Source organism: Tenrec ecaudatus, chromosome 3 (assembly GCF_050624435.1).
Source record: "Tenrec ecaudatus isolate mTenEca1 chromosome 3, mTenEca1.hap1, whole genome shotgun sequence".
Lineage (NCBI taxonomy): Eukaryota > Metazoa > Chordata > Mammalia > Afrosoricida > Tenrecidae > Tenrec > Tenrec ecaudatus.
Genome location: NC_134532.1, coordinates 208665306 through 208687270, shown reverse-complemented (window position 1 = coordinate 208687270; position 21965 = coordinate 208665306). Strand labels below are relative to the sequence as shown.

Below are 21965 nucleotides of genomic sequence, written 5' to 3'. Positions count from 1 at the left end.
ACCTGTCAAACTTGCTGCACCTTGGAACCAGAAAAATCTCCTTTCTTCTCCATATCAAGGAGTCACCGGACTGGCTTCCTGGTTCCGGCAGTGATGGTGGTGGTGGGGGGGAGTGCCCTGGGGCGGGCTTGGCCCTCTGCTGTGGGAAAGCAGTCCAAAGTTAGCCAAGCATAGCAGCCTCAGCCAAGGGAGCTGCCTTCCTGGGAGCAGAGGAGACTAGTTTAAGAGGCACCAGGTTGCAGGGGTCAAAATCCTCTCCATGGCGGCACAAGGGTGCACATTGTCGTTGTCGCTGCTACTGCTGGTGCTGGCAGTGGGCAGTACAGACAAACTGTGGACTGGGAAGGGCACCAGTCAGCAACTGAGGTCCATCTTCCTGGGCCGCTGCCAGGACTCCCTAGTGCTGCTCAGTCCGGAGGAGAGGTGAGCAGAGGGGGGAAAGGGACTTAAGGGAACTTGGAGGGCAGGGGAGTGAGGCAGAAGGGTGGGGGTCTGGAAGAACAAGGGCCATCCAGGGCTAAGAGGAATGTGTGGTCGAGAGCAAAGATGGGATCTTGGGATGAAGCGCATGAATTTGGAGGGGTCAGGCAGGGATCTAGAGGTAAAAGTGTGTGTGAAGGGACATTGCCAGGAAGGTGTGTCGACATATCACAAAAGGGCTTGCTTGTGATGTAGGACTCTAGAAACAAGAGGTAGGTGATGGAGGTGACTGTGTGTGTGTGCGTGCGAAAAGAGAGGGAGCCTGCGGTGATCGGACTATCTAAGGGTATGTGTGAGGGTTGAGGGAGGAGAGAGGTATGATCTAGGTCCTGGTGAATGTCAGTACCTCTCCTTAGACTTAACCAGGACCTTGGGGCTGCAGAACATATTCTCTGGAATTGTTGGAGTCAAGATATTCCAAAGATTCCCATTTGAGGTCCTCTAATCTAAAGAAAGACCGAGCCCTGATAATGCAGTTGGTTACACAGTGTGCTGCTAGTCTCCTGGTCAACCACAGTTTGAGACCACCAGTGCTCATGGGGAGAAAGATGGGAACTTTGACTCTCATGAAGAGTTACAGCCACAGAAATCCACAGGGGCCAGTTCTACCGTGTCCTAGACTGTCGCAATGAGCTGGCATCCACTTGATGGCAGTGAGTTTGGTTTCTTAATCTTTTTGGAAGCAGACTAACATATCTATCTCTCAGAGTCTGGTGGAATGAGACCATTGACCTATTGGCTAGCAGTATTTTTATCTACTGAGGTTCATCCAGCAACAGTTATAGCAGTACCTTCACAAGGATCTGCCAGAGGTTCAAACTAGATTCAAAAGTAGTCTTGGAACAAACAATATCATTGCTGATGTCAGAATTTGCCTCAAAGGAGAGAATTCCAGAAAGACGCTTACCTGTGTTTTGTTTACTATGCCACGGCATAACAAACTCTGGATTGTGCTTCTGTGGTATTTGGATATGGAACAAGAGGCAGTTGTGCAAAAGAAAGAAGGAAATGTTGCATTGTTTAAAATCCAGGAAGGTGTGCAATAGGCTTGCATTCTCTCCTGATACTTATTCCAACTTTATGCTGAGCAATGTATCAACGAATCTGACTTATGTGAAGAAGAGTATGGCACCAGGAGTGGAAGAAGGCTTATTAACAAATGGTGATTGAAGATGACATAACTTTGCTGAAAGTGAGTTGTATTTGAATCACTTGCTGCTGAATATCAAGGATTGAAGCCTTCAGTGAAGAAGATCAAAATCTTTACAATTGGACCGGTAGGTCACATCATGACAAATGAAGAAAGAAATTGAAGTTGTCAAGGGTTTTGTCTGGCTTGGATCCACAGCCAATGCTCACGGAAGCAGTGGTCAAGAGCTCAAAGGATGAGTTGCATTAGGTAAGCCTGCGGCACAAGACCTCTTTGTTGCGGCTAGATGCCATCAAGCAGGCTCCAACCCACAGCGACCCGATGCACAAGAGAATGAAACACTGTGCCATCCTCACAAGTGTTTCTATGCATGCACCCATTGATGCAGCCACTGCCAGTCCATTTCGAGGGCCTGCAGTGCAGAGTGCCATATCTTGGGTCAGGTGCACCTTAGTCCTCAAAGTAACACCCTTACTCTTCCATACTCTAAAGAGGTCTTAGCCAGCAGTTACCCAATTCAGTATATCTTTTCATCTCGACTGCTGCTTCCATGAGCATTGACTGTGGACCCAAGCAAGACAACATCCTTGACAGCTTCAACCTTTTCTCGACACTGATCATGATGTTCCCTATTGGTCTAGTGGTGAGCATTTGGGTTTGCCTTGCATTGCGTTGTCATCTATACTGAAGGCTTCAATATTGGTCTCCATCGGCAAGTGCTTCTATTCTGCCTGATTTTCAGCAGACAAGGTTGTGTCATTGTTAACAAGGCCTCTTTAGAGCAGTGAAAAGCGAGGATGTTACTGTGAGGACAAAGGTGCACCTGACCTAAGCCATGGTATTTTCAGTTGCTTAAAATGCATGTGAAAATTGAACAAGGAATAAGGGTGGCTGTAGAAAAATAGATGCATTTGAATTATGATGCTGGAGAAAAATGCTAAAGTACCACGGACTGCTAAAAGGAAAAACCAAACTGTACTGGAAGAAGTAAGGCCAGAGTGCTCCTTAGAGGCAAGAGTGGCAAGGCTTTTGTCTTACATACTTTGGCCATTTTGACCAGGCCCTGGAGGAAAGACATTATATATATTTATATATACAGAGTCTACAAAAAAGGGGGAGGTCCTCAACAAGATAGATTGACACCGTAGCTGTATCTTGGGGCTCAGGCATAGGACAAATTGTGAGGATGGCTCAGGACAGTGCAGTGCTTCATTCTGTTGTGCACAGAGTCACTATGGGTCGGAGACAACTCGATGGCACCTAACAGCAACAACAACTTTAAAATTACTGTGCTCCTGGTTCCTCTCCATAAAGATTGTATTGTTGAGTTATTAGGTACCTTTGAGTCCATTCTAACTGTAGTGGCCCCATGCACAACAGGATGAACCACCACCTGAAACACTCCATCAATGCTATGTGTGAATACCTGGCTGCAGTCACTATGTCAATTCATATCCTTGGTATCCAAGCAACATGTCCTTCTTCGGGATCTAGTCCATCATGATAGCATGTCCGTAGTGTGGGAGGCAAAGTTTTGTTATCTTTGCTTCTAAGGAATCACTGGCGAAACTTTCAAGACAGATTTGTGTGTCCTTCTAACACACCCTTGTATGAAAATTAATCAATGAAACTTAATCAATTCTGCCTTACTTGTTCATTATCCAGTTTTTACATGCATATGAGAAGATTGAAAAATACCCTGGTTTGGATCAGATGCTCATTAGTCCTCAAAGTGAATTCTTTGCTTCTGAACATATCCAAGAGGTCTTTTGCAGTAGATCTGCTCAATGCAACAGTACTTCATTTAGTTTATTCTTCTTTTCTTAAATTTCTTTTTTATTGTGAATTGGGGTAATATTTCTAGAACAGATCACCTTTCTATTCAACAATTCATACACAGTTTGTTTAATCTCATTGATTTCTACCCCCTCAATGAAACACTGCTTATTTCATTCCCTCGCTGTGTTTGCTATTTCTAGCCTTCCTTCGGTCCTCACCTTTCTGAACTCTGTCTTTGAGGAATTGCTGTCCTTTTGATATTAAACAGTGGATTCATCTGGTATGTGTGTACTTCCTTAGCCCTATGGTTCTCTGTATTGAGCTGTTTATTTTATTAATTTATATAAATCATTTTATTGGGGGCCCTTATAGCTCTTATAGCAATACATACAGTAATTGTTTTTTAAAAATTATTTTGTTGGGTGCTCTTATCACCATTCATACATATATCCATTGTGTCAAACACCTCTGTCATATATCAGTTGTATCAAGAGCATTTGTACAAATGTTGCCATCATCATTTTCAAAGCATTTTCTTTCTGCTTGAACCCTTGGTATCAGCTCCTTTTTGTTCCCACCCCTTCCTCACCCTCCAATCCTCATGAACCTTTGATAAGTTATAAAATGTTATTATTTACATATCTTATACCATCTGCTATCTCCCTTCACCCACATTTCTGTAGTTTGCCACACCCCGGGGGGCATGGGATGGGGTTATACGGCAATCATTGCAATCAGTTCTCCATTTCTCCTCCTTCTCCCCGTACCTTCCTACGACCCTCATGGATAACATCACTGTTCCCATGATTGTTCCTGAGGACTTTATCTGTCCTGGGTTCTGTGTGTCGATAGCACTTATCTGTACCAGTGTACATGCTCCAGCCTAGCTGGTTTTGTAAAGTAGAACTGGGGTCATGATAGTACAGTGGGGCTGGGGAGGAAGCATTAAAGAACTTGAGGAATGTTGTGTGTTTCATCGGTGCTACACTGCACCCTTCCTGGCTCATTCCTTCCTTGTGATTCTTCTGTCAAGGGATGTCCAATTGTCCACAGATGGGCTTTCGGGCTCCATTCAGATCCCCCTCGTTGACATTGGTACGCTTGTTTGTTTTGGGTCGTCTGATCCCTGATTCCTGATCCTTTTGATACCTTGTGATCACACAGGCTGGGGTGCTTTTTCCTCGTGGGCTTTGTTGCCTCCCTGCTAGATGGCTGCTTGTTTAATTTCAAGACTTTAAGACCCCAGATGCTATATCTTTTAATACCTGGGCTCTATCAGCTTTCTTCACCACATTTGCTAATGTACCCACTTTTTCTTCAGCTATTGTGTTGAAAAGGTGAGCATCACAGAATTCCAGGTTACTAGAACAAAGTGCTGCATTGAGAGAGTACTTGAGTAGAGGCCCAATGTCTGTCTGCTACCTTATACTTAACATATAAATATATGTACCTAGACCTATATCCCTACCATACTTTAATATATTTCCATATAAATGCCTATATTTATACCTCTGGAAATGTCTTTTGCCTCCTAGTTATTTCTCTATTTTCCTTTCACTTTCCTCCTGTACCATTATCATGTTCTACCTTCATTCGGCTCTCAGTAATTCCTCTCGGCTACATTGCACTTCTTCAAACCCCACCAGGCCTTCTATACCTTCTTTCCCTTCGATTTTAAATCTCTTGTCCTTCCCTTGTCCATTGGTTTTGTTGGCTTGTCCCCTCCATCTTCCTCACCGTCCCCTCTCCCTAGTCCCCAGGGAACCATCAGTTTTGTTGTTTTCTCCTGGGGATTGTTTACCTTGCCTATCTTATATAGATAGAGGTGAGGAGAAGAAGAAGAAGAAGAAGAAGAAGAAGAAGAAGAAGAAGAAGAAGAAGAAGAAGAAGAAGAAGAAGAAGAAGAAGAAGAAAGGGGGCCTTTAATTAGTTCCAGGTCTGTCTGCTAACACTTATGTATGTTTTCTGATCAAGTCTGATGAGGTGCCAAGTCCGGCCCTCTGGATCTGAAGTCAATTTTCAGGATTCCTCGGGGACTTTGTTCCCCTTGATGCTCTGTTGTGCTCCCTTCCTGTTTTTCCCTGGTGAGTGTGTGGGTCAGACCAGGCACAACTCCAACACTGAACCTCCAGTACTGTCCCCAGCAATGCGGTGGGCCAGTAAGGGGGCATTGTGTCTCATGATGGGGCCAGCCCTACGGTCCTCTCTGCTCCTTGGCTTCTCTGAGCAGAAGTGTGGTCCCAAAGGCTTGTGAGGCCAGGATGCGGTCCACTCTCTTTCTCTCTCTCTGTTTCCCTCTTATTTGCTCCCATGTGCTATGGGCAGCCCCGTTACTCTCCTGGGGGTCTCTTCAGTGCTGTCCTCTGTTGTGCAATCTTATGGGGAGTGGGTCGACATAGCTAGGATTGGGACCAGCCCTACACACCTCTCTGTTAGTTCACTACTTTCTGCTTGTATGTTGTCCTCAAGGCTTGTCAACTGCATGAGGTCTGGTCCCTCTCTCCCTTTCCTGTGGAGAAATAAACCATAATCTCCCTGTGGATGGGTTAGTGCATTGTTCCCCCACTATCCATTTTCTTTTTTTTTTTCTTTTTCCCTCCTTTTTAGTAGACTTCCATATGTAACCCTGGGTTGTGTCTGACCCTGCCAGAGTGCCTGAGCCTCACCCGTGAATTTATGCATTTAGTAGCTTTTCCCCACGCCCTTTGTGCTTTTTAAGCTTACCTCAGTGGACTCATGTTATACTTGTTGTTTTTTGATTGGCTTATTTCACTTAGCACTATTTCCTCCAACTCTTCCCATGCGATGATGTGCTTCATGCATTCATCACTGCTTTTTAGGGAAGTGTAGCACTCCATTGTGTGTATGTACCAGAGTTTTTAAATCCTTTTGTCCATTTAAGGAAATGTAGGTTGTTTCCAAGTCTTTGCAATTGGGAACTGCACTGCAAAGAACAGTGGAGCACTGATGTCTGGCTGTGGTCTGTTTCTTCCCTCTTCTGCGTACATGCCCAGTAGGGGGCTTGCTGGGTCATATGGTAGCTCGATTTCCATTTGTTTTAGGTATCACCAAATCGATTTCTGTAACAGCTGCACATGCCTGCAGGTCCACCAGCAGTGGATGAGAGTTCCTATCACATCACAGCCCCTCCAATACTTGTGCTTTCGGATTTAAAAATTATATTTCAATTTATTTATTTATGTTTGCTTTCTGATTTTTTCGCATTGGGCTATCTTTGAGGGTGTTAGGTGGTATCTCATAGTTGCTTTACTTTGAATTTCCCTACGGCTAATGATCGGGAACATTTTCTCATATGTTTATTGGTCATTTGGTTTTTCACTCTTGTGAAATTTCAGTTCAGGTCCTTTGCCCAGCCCCTCACTGGGCTATTTGTTTTTTTCTTATTGTAGGCTAGCAGACTATTGCCAATTTTAGTAACAAGGCCTTTGCCTGATGTGTCATTCCTGAAGCTGTTTTCCCAGTCTTTGGGCTATCACAGTATTCTCTCGGCAGATTCTTCCAATGTACACAGGTGTTTTATCTGCGGTATATGTCATTTGTTGAGCTGTTTATTGCTCGACTCAAAACTTAAATTTGGGGGTTGAATTCAGGTCCATACATGAAGGACAACTAAAGGCAGTCATTTCAAAGATTCCACCAATCTCTACGCAACCAGCAGGTCTGGTCTTTTCATGACTTTGATTTTGGCCCATATTTTTCTCTCCCTGTTATGCAGAGTTTGATTTCTCGAGTGCTACTTCTAGGAGGATGCAAGTAAAATAAAATCCTTTATAGTTTATATGCACTTATCATAATCTTGCTAATGGTCCAGTGGTGAGGATTTTAGTGTTCTTTATGTTGAAGTGTAGCCCATAAGGTGACACTTTGTCAGCTACAGTCTGATCTTCATCAATAAATGCTTAGAGTCCTCTTCACATTTATCAAGCACGGATTATCATCTACTGCAGATTGTTCACGAGTCTTCCTCCATTCTTGAGTCTGTATTCTTCATATAGACAAGTTTCTCAGATTAACTGCTCATAAACCTTATGGGACAGTGCTCCTGTGTCTGATAGGGTCACTATGAGTCAGAATGGTCCACCTGTGAAATCCCACCTGCCACTCATGCCCCACTGGAGCCTTGGATCTGGCTGAGCTCACACCCTCGTGTCGAAATGAAGAGACAGCTGAGGCTGAGAGTCTTCCTGGCTTATCAGGATGACCAACCTTCTAGGTCTTGTCTGCTTGTCTTTCTTGGTGCCCCTGACTAAGAAGTCAGTGGAGAACTTTGTGAGAGAGTGTGAGAAGGGCAAATTTAAAAATGGGTATAGTGAGCTGGGTTTTTTTTTGTTTCCTCTATTGAATTTTGGTTATTTCATAAGCCCTGACCATGTGTGGTCTTTTTTAATCACCGTGCTTTACAGAGCAGAAGCGCTCATAGTACAGTGGTTAAGTGAAAGCTCACCTCACAGGATAAAGACTGCACCATCTATAAAGATTGTAAACATTCCGAATGATCATAGCTTTGGACATCCTATGTGTCTGTGCTACACTGTCCTATAGGGTGCCTGTAAGTTGGAATTGATTCAGTGACAATGAATTTTCAGAAGTTAGGCCTGTAGTCAGCACATGACAATTGCTTGTTAAACCTTGAATCTTGCTGAGAGAAAGGGAAACACTGCACCACAGTGATATGAGCGCTCTTTTTGTACCTTGTGTTTTGCACAGAGACAAGAACTGCACAGCCATCTGGGAGGCCTTTAGTGTGGTGCTGGACAAGGACCCCTGCTCCGTGCTTCCTTCTGACTACGACCTTTTCATTAACCTCTCGAGGCACTCTATTCCCAGAGACAAGGTAACTCCACACACACCCACATCTCTGCAGAGATCCAGAGATCCACCTAAAGGTTGGCAGTTTAACCCATTCAATGACTCCATGAAGAAAGGCCTGGGAATCTGCTCCCATACAGACAACAGCCCTCATGATGATGGCAGCATAAGTACAAATGTGCTTGACCAAGGGATGGATGAATGTACTGTGATAAGAGCTGTGGGAGTCCCCCAACAAAATGATTAAAAACAAATAGGGGAACAGGCCAGGAAACCCAGTGGAGGAGCCCTGTTCTGTAACTCATGGCTCTGCCATGAATGGCAGTCAACCCCACAGGAATGGATTTAGTAGAGGTTTGATAGGGATACATGGTTCATGATCACACTTGGGGTTAGCTGTTCTCTCCCAAGCAAGCAACACAATGTGTGCTGCATCTGTCTGGTGGGGAGGGGACGCTACATCTCCTGTCCTTGTCATGGTAATTGACTGGAATAGCTCCCCCAACTGAACAAGGTCATCTTCCTGGTAAGCCAGCAAGACACTCAGCCTCAGTTGTCTCTTCATTTGAACATGGATTCATGATCCCCACTTGCCAGACCTCAAGACTGAAGGTCAAGGAGTTTAGATGACTTGGTCAGTATCATCCATCCATCATCCAAAAGAGCCAGCATTCACACCTGGGTCTCTTAGTCCATTTTAATCAAGGAATATTTCCACAGATATGTGATTCTGGGAGACGTTATTATTTGCCACCTTGTAATCGATGAAAGAGAGAGGATAGGACTCTCATCATGGTGGATAAAAGACATAACTAAAAGGGTTCATTTGTTGTGTAGCAGGTCAATGTTGAGTAGGAAAATGGGCTGCCTGGTTTGTCCTCATGTGGTGCCTGAAAAAAGTATTCTGATTTTAATTTGCATCTGATTTTTGTTTTGTTTTGTTTTCCCTTAGTCCCTGTTTTGGGAAAATAACCACCTACTCGTGGTCAGGTTTGCAGAGAATGCCCGTCGCTTCATGCCTCTGAGTGATGTGCTGTATGGCCAGGTGGCAGATTTCTTAAGCTGGTGTCGACAGAAATTTGCCTCTGGTAAGAAAGGGTTCAGGTATCAAGTACCAAAGAAAACATAAAAAATCATATCATCGTGAATGAGGGGGAGTGTGGAGTGGGGACCCCAGGCCCATCTGTAGGCAACTGGATACCCCTTTGCAGAGGGTTAGCGGGGAGATGAGTCACTCAGGGTGCAGTGTAGTATCAATGAAACACACAACGTTCCTCTAGTTCTTAAAGGCTCCCTCCCCCAACCCCATCATGATCCCAAATTTACCTTGTAAATCTGGCTACACCATAGAATGTACACTGGTGCAGATAGGAACTGGAAACATGGAATCCAGGACAGATGAACCCCTCAGGACCAGTGGTGAGAGTGGTGATACTGGGAGGGTGAAGGGAAGGTGGAGTAAAAAGGGGGAACCAATTAAAAGGATCTACATATAACTTCCTCTCAGGGGGATGGACAACAGTAAAGTGGGTGAAGGGAGACATCAGGCACTGTAAGATATGACAAAATAATAATAATTTATAAATTATCAAGGGTTCATGAAGGGAGTGGGAAGTGGGGAGGGAGGAGAAAAATGAGCTGCTGCCAAGGGCTCAAGTGGAAAGCAAATGTTTTGAGAATGATGATGGCAACAAATGTTCGAATGTGCTTGACACAATGGATGTATATATGGATTGCGATAAGAGTTGTCTGAGCCCCCAATAAAATTATTTAAATAAATAAAAAAAGAGAAACCTCTTCACACAAGAAAAGAAAAAAATCACGGTTTCTACTTATGATGCATTTATTGAATGTATATTTAATTGCATAAATTCCTTTAAAATGTCTTGTAATTTATCAACCTTTTCTTATGATTTGGGTGAAAGTTTACAGAACGAATAGATTTTTGTTCAATAATTCATACATCTTTTGGTTCATGACTTTGATTGTACTCCTCCAGAATGTAACAGCACACTTCCCACTTTCTCCCTGTGTTTCCATGGAAATTCATCTTTCTCTCTTGCCCCTTTATGTCTTCTGAACGTTACCACTAGGCAACTGCTGCCCTTTTGATCTCCTGTGATTGATGGATCTAAAGAGTAGCCCCTGGGTATGATAGTTCACCTTATAGGTTTGTCTATTGTTTGGCTAAGGGCTGACTTCCATTCCAGACCTGAAGGGTATCTGAAGGCTAGAGAGGTAGGGCCTTCCTCAGTCTCCATCAAACCAATACCTTTGGTCTCGTAATTTATGTGACTTTTTCATTCTTTTATTTCCATGTATATCCTTTGTTTCCCCCCAAATCGTCTTGGTGCATGTTTATTGTTTGTTGGTGTTAGATGGTGTCTAATTGTTTCCAACTTATAATGACCCAATATACAACACCGCCTGATCCTGTATCATCCTCACAATTGTGGTTTCAGCCATGGTGACAGCTAATGTCAACACTTCTCCTCCTACCATTGACAATAGAGGATTTCCAGCCAGACACACTACATAGACTCTCCACACCAACGACCCAAGAGACCCAATGAAATCAATGCAGGTGATAAACCTAGAACTCTGGGCTTTAGTGGAAGGGTAGAGCAGTGGATTGACTATTTAGTAACAGGAGAGACTGAACAAAAGTGGTTAGAGAGGAGATAGGAGGGGGAATAATCAGTTGTTCTGAAACAGTGTGGCCATCTTCAGCTTCCATAAGCAGCATTGCATCCAGATGGGCTGGCACCCGAATGACTGGCAACAAGGACAGTGAGATCCTTCTCGTTTCCCTCACCCTCCTGATGACTAAAAATGTAACCAGCATACACTCTCACCCACCAAGAGTCTTGTGACAGCCCCTTTCCACTTCCTCACCACCTCCACACAGTCCCTGCTCAGTCTGAGGCCAGAGTCTCACCCTCATGGATCAGAAGCCAGGAGAACCACGTCTGGGTCTGGATTTGGGAACTTTACCTCTTCAGATCAGCACAGATGTGATCCGTAGCATCCCCTAACTCGGCGGGGACTCCTTCCATAGCTAATTCCCCAGCTCCCAGAGGTCGTCCACAGTGCATTAACATTCTCATGACATGTGGTTGTTCCCTTTCTGTCATTCTAGCTTCTCTCCGCTCTTCTGGTTTGTGCTCTATGACAAATGTTGACGTTTGGTCTCACATAGATGATTGTATCTATTAGTCTGTTTTGGTACTTTTTAATATAAAAGAACACTTAACTCACGAATGATATGGCTTACTCTGTGAACCAACTGTTAACTAAACTAATAGTGCTGTTATTTAGATGCCAGCAATTACTTTCCAATTCCCCCCGCCCCCCCGTGGGCATTTGAAGATTCTCTAAAAAGTTCTTGGAAAGATTCCATTATAATTTTAGTCCATTTTGGTATGACTTCTCTGAAGCACCCTCATCAGATCTTCACTACAGCTCCTACTGAGTGGTCTGACCCACCTCTAAATCAGATGCCCTGATCCCAAACAACACATAGTATCACCCCTCCTTTCCATCACACCCCAGGAGCTCTCGAGATGGCAGACAGTGCCAACCCTCTCGGGTGCGCTGCCCTCCTCTTCCCCCTCCCCACATTTTCTCCTTTCCCTTCCTTATTTTCCCCCCTTTATTTATCTGCTTTTATTTTTCCTCCCCACCCCAACATCTACTTAATTTTTGCCTTGTGTTTTCCTTCACTATTTTCTCCCCACCGCCTATTTTGCTTCTTGTACTTTTCTTACCCTGTTCTCTTTTCATTTTCTCTACTTTTTTTTCATTTTCCTTCAGTTTTTCTTGTGGTTATCAAATTATTTTTATCTTGCTGTCTTTATTGGCTTTTCTTGCTTGTTTTTAATTTATATTTATTGGCCATCATTTCCTTTTTTTGTCCACATATGTAAAAATTCCCAATTAAACCCACCAGGAAACAGATGATGAGTGACTAATATCTTTCTTTTATTTATTTTTAATCATTTTATTAGGGGCTCATACAACTCTTAGCACAATCCATACATACAGCCATTGTGTGTCAAGCACATTTGTACATTTGTTGCCCTCGTCATTCTCAAAACATTCCCTGGTATCGGCTCCTCATTTTTACCTCTCCCTCCCACCTGCCCCTCCCTCATGAACCCTTGATAACTTATAAATTGTTATTATTTTGTCATATCTTACACTGTCCTATGGCCCCCTTCATGAGTGGCTAAGATCTTATCAACATAAAATGATCAACTAAATGTAATGTGTTGCTGACAACTGAAGTTCAAAGAATCAAGCTAGAATGGCCCAAATAAGTGGCCAATACACAGAACCAGAAGAACTTTCTCAGGAAAAAAGGCATTGGAACTATCTAATAAAGATTTAAAAAGAAAGACATTTGGATTCCTTTAATGAACTGAGTGAAAGATTAGTGAAGCTGTTGGTTCTATTATGAGATATTTACATATTTGCTTGCCTCTAAGTGTATCACAACTGAGCAATGCAAGGGTAGTCCAATATTAGAAAGCCAATTAATGTAAACCATCACACAAATAAAATAATGGAAAAGAACCACATGATCATATCATTTAACAAAACCTAATACTTATCACTATTAAAAAACATCCAAGAAAATAGGAATAAGAGGAAAATTCCTCAGCATAGTAAAGGGCATATATACAAACCAACAGCCAACAGTCCTCTCAGTGGAGAACTGAACATGCTTTCCTTATAGATGGCAGTCCAGCAAGGAGGCTCTCTTTTATTCAAGGTCATCCTATGGAGTTTTTGGGCTTTGGGTTCCACTTGGTGGCCACACAGCAATAGCACAGGTACAACCGTTGAAGTGAGACATGTTTCTTTATTCTTTTATTGTTAGGACTGGACTATGAGTCCTGCCCTACAGCGGAAGACTGTGAAAACAACCCGGTGGATTCTTACTGGAAAAGAGCATCCATTCAGGTAGTCCTGGGTTGGGGGCTGGACACAGGTGGGACAGTGCACGTGGGAGGGAGACTTCAGACACTGAGCCATTGCATCCCTCCTTTATTTCTCTGGGCGTTCCCTTTCCATTTTAGCATTATTCAGGTTCCTTCTTTCTGCTCTCCTAGATTGTGGGTATTTACTGAGGATCTCTGGGGATAAAGAAATTGCAGTCTCTGGTACAGGGAAACTATCTATTGGCTGCTAGTTATAGATGAAGATATTAAATAATCATTATTAGAACTACTTTGCATTGGGAAACTCTGTGGCAAAATACCTCCTTTTAAATCTCAAAAAGCAAGGATGTCTTTTGATGACTAAGATTCACGTGGCCCAAGAGATGGTCTTTTCAATTGCTTCCTATGGACGCAAATGTTAGCCAATGAAAAGGAAGACCAAAGAAGGGCCATTGCATTTGAATTGTGGTGTTCATGGAGAAGATTGAATAAACCAGACTAGTGAACAAAATTGTCTTGAAGGAAGTATAGCCAGTGGGTTACGTCAGGTTGTCTAGAGAAACAAATCCAGTGATTCTCATAAGAAAGAGGTTTATATCAAGAAGTATTCACATATCAAAAGTCCCAGCCTAGTCCAACTCGAACCCATAAGTCCTCTATTAGTCCAGAAGTCTCTCCTCAGATCAACACAGCCACACAGAATGATGAAAAAATGCAGGAAGCTCACAGGCCAGTGGGTGCAGCATCATGTGGGTCGCAAAATCAACTTGCTTTCTGGAACTGATACTAGTTTGTGTCTCTATTAACTATAGGGGGAAAATACCTAAATTGATCACATCCTTGCTTATTAGGAAACAAAACACAGCAGCAATAGCAAAAACTATTCTGCTCATTTCATAGGTGATAAATGGCATGCTTTCGTTTCCTCAACATTCTCATTTCTCTTTGCAGTATGCCAGGGATAGTTCCGGAATAATGCAAGTCATGCTGAATGGTTCACATCCAAATGGAGCATATCCAGTCCCAAGGTATAATCACTAACACTAATAAGCACAAAATATTTACATTGTTGTTTTGAATGGATCCTAGAGAGAATCATTGATGCTCAGCTAGTTGTCTTGGTTATCTAGAACTGTTTCACTAGTTTAAACACATCAAGCTTTATTTTCTCATGGTTTAGGGGGCCAGAAGAAGCCTGTATTCTGCATGTTGGATCTACAGGAAAGCATTTTCTCTCTATTGGCCCTGGGGGCTGTCCTTGTCTCCCCAGCCTCGTGTCCTGGTTCCTTGGAGATCCCCAAGTGACTGGCATCTATCATCCTCCCATCTGTGCATGTTTAATCTGCTTCTTAGATTATGTAAGAGATGGACTCAAGATGCAGTCTACACTAATACTGTATCATTCGTATAACTAAGACGACCCCTTCCCAAATGGGATTGTAACTACAGGATTAGAGGTTACCATCCACCCCCCCCCCCCACACACACACACAAAGAAGCACATAGTTTTTGGAGCACTAGTCTAATGGGTGCTTCTATTAATCCAGGTAAAGCAAAACAGTTGAATGAGCTGGTAATCAGAGCCATCATGTCTATACAGCTACATGGTCAACAGTTGATACATACACATGTGAAAATAAGTAGTCTAAGGATTAAAAGCAAAGCAAAACAAAATAATACTCCCCCAAACCATCCAAACAAACAAACTTAAAAGCTTCCCCCACCCAACTCCGCCATAGATATGTTGGTTTAAAATTCACATATTGTTTACTTCCATAGTCAAATTGCTTTTAAAAAGTTGCACATACACCATCACAATCCTTTCTAGTGTGCTCGCCCCCACTCCAGTGTGCATTCTTCCTCAATTCCTCTCAACCTCCACCCCAATTCCTGATAAGCTATTACGGAAGTCACTGTCTCTGTGAATCAGCTCTTTCTGTACTTCATAAAGTGGGCAACAAAAGCAGAAACAAGAAAAACAAAACTGGAAAACAAGAAAGAAAGAAAGACAAAAAAGAAAAGAAAAGACAGTCCTACTGGCAATATTAAGATAAGCCAAAGAGAAAACGTCTGTCTTGGAACAAGCTAGAAATATTTAATCCTAGAGCAAATTCGGGATGGGTCAAGAGGGAGGTCAGCTGACCAGGTTTCATATTATAATGCCATCCACCATAATAAAGTTGACAATAAGCTGTGTCTGAGAGTAAAGCTGCTCTAGTCCCTTGACTGTGGCCACAAGAGAGCTGCCAGAGCCTTGATGCAAATAGGGACTCTGACAGTGAATTTGGGGATTCTATTTTACAGGAATGTTTAATAAGTTTACAACTGAAATAGAGGTAAACAAACATCCCCCAGCATCTCACTGCACCAGAACTTTAAGGAATGCTTTCCTGGTTTCTCAGTTTTTTTGCAGACTATGAAATTCCATTCCTCCAGAAGGATAAAATCACACGAATTGAAGTCTGGGTGATGCATGAAATTGGGGGACCCATTGTGTAAGTACTGGTGCTGTTGGTGATGAGTAATTGGGCACATATACTTTTTTCGGGGGGGGTAATCATATACCTACACTCATTTTGCATCTGCATATTGCGGGCAATAGAAGTCCTCACTGTCTCTGAAATGGGCAGAGGTTTTCTGAGATTGTCACTGACCTGTCCTGATCCCAGAGAGAAAACCTTCTCCCTTATCTAGGCCGCTCCACTGTGCCAGGAAAATGGTGCTCCTTCCTGAGTGGCACCAGCAATTTGGGGGAAGCAAGTCATCCAGTTTTTCCTGTTGGAGATTGGAAAGTCAAAAGCTGACCTCACTAGGGGCTCTCAGCACTGACCCAGTACTCTGTGATGAAGACATGGTTCTTGAAGATCAATCAGCTCTACAAGTGGAATCTCAGATAACCGACCGAGGACACTTTCAGGATCCACATTTTTCAGGGGAAACATTTGTGTTTTTTTTTGGGGGGGTTTAACACTGTTATTGTTAGGCTCCCTCAAGTCGGTTCTGACCCATAGTGAACCTACGACTCATAGCACAGCACAGGAAACACTGCTTGGTTCTGAAGCATGCCCACAATTGTTCTTAAGACGAGCTTATTTGTGCAACCACTGTGTCAATCCATCTCACTGAGGACCTTCATCTTTTTGATGCCCTTCCACCTTACCAAGCAGGATGTCCTCTCCTGACAACATATCCAAAGCATGTAGGATCAAGTTGCCCCATCGTTGTCTTTAAGGAGCACTCTGGCAATACCTCTTCCAACACCGATGAGTTTGTCCTTGGAGCCGTCCATTGCACGCTCAATATTCTTCAGTATCACAGTTCAAATGTATCCATTCTTCTTTGATCTCCTTCCTTTCTACTACCCAAGTAGAACATCATTTTTGGTCAAGTAGTTAGACAGTGGAAAAGAGGAAGGCCCTCAAGGGGACAGATGGATTGACCCTGTGCGTCCAACAGTGAGCTCAAGCATAGGCTGGCACAGAACTAGGTCGTGTTTTGTTCTGTTGTGCATGGGATCACTGTGGGTCAGAGCTGACTCCATGGTACCTAACAACAACAGACAAGGTGCCTTAGAATCAGAATTGATCCCGTGGCTTTGGTTTTGCGCGCGCGCGCACACACACACACACACACAAGCAATGCAGGATGCAAAATACATTGGGCAGTGTCTTCCTGTTTTTGTTTTTAAGTTTTGTGTAAATAAATATAGAACTGTCCCCCTGAGGAGACGCACCACCATGATGGCAGCAGGTCCTCCAGTGTTGGGAAATGTGGGGTTAATTCTGTTTTTTCTCTAGTTTCCCGGTGTTTTCCAAAGCTGAAGCAAGTATGTTTGGGTGGTTATTTAAAGATTGATGTGAATGCAACAGGGTAGGGCTTGTGTCACACTATCATGTGCAGCACGAGGCGGCACTTAGCGTTTCGCTCTCACAGGTGGGTGTGTGCTGCGTGAGGCGGGCGGGAGTGGGGAGAGCTTCACTCAGTGTGGGGTGCAGCTCTGTACCTTCCCGTGGGCATGGTCTCTAGACTTCAGATGGAGCCATCGCCTGGAGCCAGCCTCGCCTGGGGCGTGTGGGGTTCCCCAGGAGCAGCCTCTGTCTCTATGTGTTTTCAGGGAATCCTGTGGCGAAGGCACTGTGAAAATCCTGGAAAATCGGCTGAAGGACATGGGTTTCCAGTTCAGCTGTATAAATGATTACCTGTAAGTGGCATCTGACCCCCAATGGGGCCATTCAAAGGTGGGTGGGTGCTTTCTTGGGGTGGGTATCCGTGGTACAAGTGGCAGTGTGTGTTGATCTGGAAGAGCCTGGGAAGAAAAGCTTTGGAAAGGCCCAGGCTGTGAACATAGTTCTACTCTGCCACACAGCGTCCCCTGGAGTCAAAACCCAAACCCAAACCCAGCTCACTGGGATGTTGCTGGGTGTCAGCTCTCAAGAGCACCGGGCTGTGACTTCCAGGTTGTCAAGGTGTTGGGACAGGGAATGTCTCTGGCTGGGGCTCTGCCTGCCTCCCATCCCACACAGGCTCAGTCCAGAGTAATTTTCCTGACAGTGAAAGGCCACGTGGAGAGCCTGTTATCACTAGGGGTCTGGCTGGCTTCCCCACCCCCCCGCCCCCGCTTTGCACTCTCCGGACGGAGTAACCTGAGTACTGGACTGTGTCTCATGGAACTCTGGACTCTTCCTCCTCTGGGTCCTCTCTCCTCAATCAGCGCTTTACACTCTGCATGAGCGTTTCTTTGAGATATTTACAGCTAGATATTGTGACGATAGTCAGAACAATGCACTCGACAGGTGCCACTTTAATGTTTCCCACCTGCGCAAGTTAGTGTTCCGGTTACATTAGTCACACTGTGCCGCTGTCGCCAGTGTCCACTGCCAAACTCTCCACCACCATCCACAGAAACTCACTGCTTCCTAATGTTGTTCCCTCCCACCACCCACCCTGGTAACCGTGATGAGCTGGGGCTTCTATCGCTTAGCCTGTTCTGGATCACTCATTAGAGGGAGGTCACACAGCATTGGTTTTTTGGAGGTGGGCACATTTGGCCCAGAACAATGAGATCACAGTGTATCCCTGTTGTCACATGTCTGTGGACTTCCTTTCTCCTTAAGCCTGTGGAGTACTCACTTGTGGTTATGGCACATTTTGTCCACTTCATTCGTTAGTGTGCTGGTGGCCTGTGAGGTTGTGTCTACTCTTGAGGATTTGAGTAAAAAAAAAAAAAAAATTTAAAGCCCAATGATGAAGGAAACTGTGGCTAAGAACTCTAATTTCGGAGCACTTGGCCTCAGTCTAGGATCTCCCCTAATGGGACTACCTTTTGGTAAGTTGTTGGGTCAAGTCAAGGTCTCCTTGTTCCTTACAGCTGTCTTGAGGTTACTCAGCTTACTCTGAGGCCTTTCTAAGAGCTTTAGAAGGAGGTCTGGTAGCACAGTGGGTTAAGCACTGGGCCGCTAACTGAAGGATGATGGGTCCAAACCCAGCGGCTGCTCCCCAGGAGAAAGAGGGGACTGTCCACGCCTGTAGAGGTCTGTAGTCTTGGAAAACCTACGGGGTCATGAGCAGTCAGAATTGACTGTGGCAGTGGGTTTCTTTTTGTTGTGGGAACCCTGGTGGTGTAACAGGGCTGCTAACTGTGAGGCTGGTGGGGTCAACACACCCAGTGGCTACACAGGAGAATGAGTTGGTGATCTCCTGCTATACAGAGGCCTAGTGAGAGGACCCTATGGGAGAGTTTCACACTCTCACAAAAGTCCTCTGGAAAGCACCTGGCAATGGAAGCAATGTGGTTTCTGAAGCTGGACCTTAGGACTCTTCTCTTCCAGACCTGCTCTCTCTTCTTCAATCCCCAGTTCCTCATGTCTTCGTTGTTCACGGACTGTTTTGGCGACAAGGTGGGGGTTGAGGACTGCTCCTGGGAAGGAGAAAAGAGACACCAAAAATGATGAACTTGGGGAAGTGACAGGGTTAAGAAATCCACCTCTAGTCCAATGATGGTTCTTGGGTTCAACATTGTACTAGTGCACGTAGAGGCAATAACCAGTGGGGAGAGAGCAAGACAAAGGTTCACAAACCAATCTCCCCGTCCCACCCTTTGCAGAGATGTAGGTGAGCACTTCCACCTCCTCAACACCAGGCTTTACTCTCTGCTGTGCTGTGTCTCTCAGTGTCCCCCGAGATTCTTTTGGGTTTCTGAAAGACTGATGGTTCAGACTCATCCAGAAGCGCCTGAAGAGAAAGGTCTGATGACTGGCTCTAGAAAGGCCACAGCCAAGAACACCCCCTGGAGTGCAGTCCCCCTCAGAACACAGGGGTGGGGGCTATGAGCTGAATGCACACGACCAGGGGGATCTTTCCAATAACCTCCTTTGCTTCATTTCCGGCCAGCACTCTCTTGAAGTAGACTCATACCACCTTTCTGCGGTATGTGACAACATACAATGCTAATAAAATATATGAGTAGAGTAGATTTTAGAGGAAAAATTGATGCTTTTGTTGGAAAAGCATATTGCCTGTACCATGGATGTACAGAAGATTGAACAAAGCTGTCTTGGAGGGAGTAAGACAGAACAGAATGTTCCTTAGAAGAGAGGATGGCAAGACTTTATCTCATGTACTTTGGATATGTTATCAGGAAAGACTAGTCACTGGAGAAGGACATCTTGATTTATAAAGTAGAAGGTCAACGAACAAGAGGACGACCTTCAGTGAAATGGATTGGCACTGCGGCTGCAACAATGGGCTCAACATTGGAATGCGTGGGAGGGTGGCACAGATCGGGGCATTGCTTGATCTGCTGCGCACAGGGCAGCCCTACATAGGAACCAACTTGACCACAGCTACCAGCAACACATTGCCCAGGCAAGTAGGTGAGCTCAAGGAGGGGTCACAAAGCATGCCACAGAACAGTCAACCCACATATGCAGTTCTCCAGTCAGTCACCCGCCCGTGTCCACCATTACTTGTGCCCACGAACACAGCCAGTCTCCCTTAGCCCCTCAGTTGTGCTGGGATTTGACACCTTCTCCAAATGATTGCGATGATGTGGTAATTTTTCTTTCTGAATTTCAGCCTGGACATCAGCTGTTACCCTTGCGCTTCAACTACAATCTGCCCAAATCACTTCACAAATGTCTCCAAACATCGCTGCTCATGTGCACATGCACACACACACTCACATGCACAGTGTGGCACCGTGCTCAAGCCCTGGTATCCCCCTTCAAGTTTCAGGTTCAAATCCATTACTAGCCTTTCTGAGATCTTGGGCATGTGACTTTGGTCACGTGCTATCTCAACTGTCAACTGGAGATGACAGTGAAACCGCCTGTGCTTGGTCGTCATGAAGATTCAATGAGATAATCTATGTAACAATGGGCTCATACACAGCAACAATTATGAGGATGGGGCAGGACAATGTTTCCTTGTGTTGCCCACCGGGCCCCTATGAGTTAGAACTAGTGCAACGACATGTAATAACAAGGTAAAACGCTTGAAAATATTTCCAGATTATATAACCAGAAACCCTAATCCACTGCTCTCTAGTTGATTCTAGCTCATGGCGATCCCATGCATGTCAGAGGAGACTTGTACGCCTTAGGGTTTTCTGGGATGTAACCTTCCTGCAAGCTGATCATCAGGCTTCTCTTCTGGGACACTGCTGGGTGGATTTGAACAGCCAACCTTTAGGTTACTGGTAGAGTATAAACAGCATCTGCCAAATGAGCACCTGTAAGTACTCAGTACATGCTGGGTACTCTTTTTCAAATAAATCATTTTCATCAAGATCAGAGACTGTACCTTCAGTATCTTGCAGGGATCCCCTCAATATTCAGTGAATGAAAGATGCTGAATTCTCTCCATCTTACCTCTTTTCTTGCTACAGTCCCGTGAAGCTCTTCAAATGTGTGGACCACAGCACTCATCCGGACTGTGTCTTAAATTCTGAGTAAGTGTTTTCACTCAACTCTCCTCTCTTCCCAGGTAGCCAGCTCTTAGCATTTGTAGGTCTCTGGTGAACTGCAAGGGTTCATGGGTGGTGCAAATGGTGAACAACGTCTGCTGCTTACCAAGAGGTTAGAGGCTGAAACCTATCCCAAGGTTCTTTGGAAGAAAGACCGAATCACCATAGAGAAATCAGTGGAGCACAGTCGTACACTGACCAGCATGGGAGTCACTGGGAATTACATGACACTCAAAGGCACTGTGTTTATTGTTTTGGTTGGTGAATTGCAATGTGATTTTGTACCACACCCTAAAATGCCCAAGTGCAAAATTAGCATTGTGTTTCTGCTTTGTGCCTGACAGACATCGCAGGGCTGAGTTGAACACAGGTGGTGCCCTGGGTCAGAGACTGCCCTGAGGAGCTTCAGCAGGAGGACTGGTCTACATTTCATTATGAAACTTAATATGATTTACAATGCCAGTAATAGTTCTGAGAAGTAATACATATACATGGGACAAAATTAAACTCTGATCCATGTGAAGTTACCAGAAGCCAGGATCAACTTGACGGCTATGGGTTTAAGGTGTTCACAAGCATTTCCTGGGACAGGCTACTAAATGAGCCTGGAATCTCCTAAGTCTTGGTTCCTAGGTGTTCTTGGTGTCACGATGAAATCAGAGTCTTTGTGTTTTTACTCCTTGGCACTGTAGTCAGAATGTCAACTTTAAATAGATGCGAGGAATGCCTCTTAGTAAAACTCATGCCCAGTGTGACACACTCTGCTGGCTGACATACTGCTGTGATACTGAAAGTTACAGCACTGGTATTTCACATTATC

General features: G+C 44.4%; 1 protein-coding gene across 1 annotated transcript; it reads left to right on the top strand.

Annotated features, from left to right (window-relative positions):
• The first annotated feature begins 229 nt into the window (after positions 1–229).
• BST1 (bone marrow stromal cell antigen 1) lies at positions 230–21134 on the top strand. Its single transcript, XM_075543596.1, has 8 exons — positions 230–423; positions 8138–8264; positions 9192–9327; positions 13122–13204; positions 14134–14210; positions 15585–15677; positions 17297–17383; positions 21068–21134. Exons 1-8 carry the CDS (start codon positions 260–262, stop codon positions 21132–21134), a joined length of 834 nt encoding a protein of 277 aa, XP_075399711.1. The 5' UTR covers positions 230–259.
• Positions 21135–21965: the final 831 nt, after the last annotated feature.

Excerpts from the sequence above, each read along its gene's own strand:
- BST1 (XM_075543596.1), top strand. The coding sequence starts at position 260 with ATGGCGGCACAAGGGTGCACATTGTCGTTGTCGCTGCTACTGCTGGTG. Across the intron at positions 8,265-9,191 it reads ACTCTATTCCCAGAGACAAG|TCCCTGTTTTGGGAAAATAA; the intron begins GTAACTCCACAC and ends GTTTTCCCTTAG. Across the intron at positions 15,678-17,296 it reads GAAATTGGGGGACCCATTGT|GGAATCCTGTGGCGAAGGCA; the intron begins GTAAGTACTGGT and ends ATGTGTTTTCAG.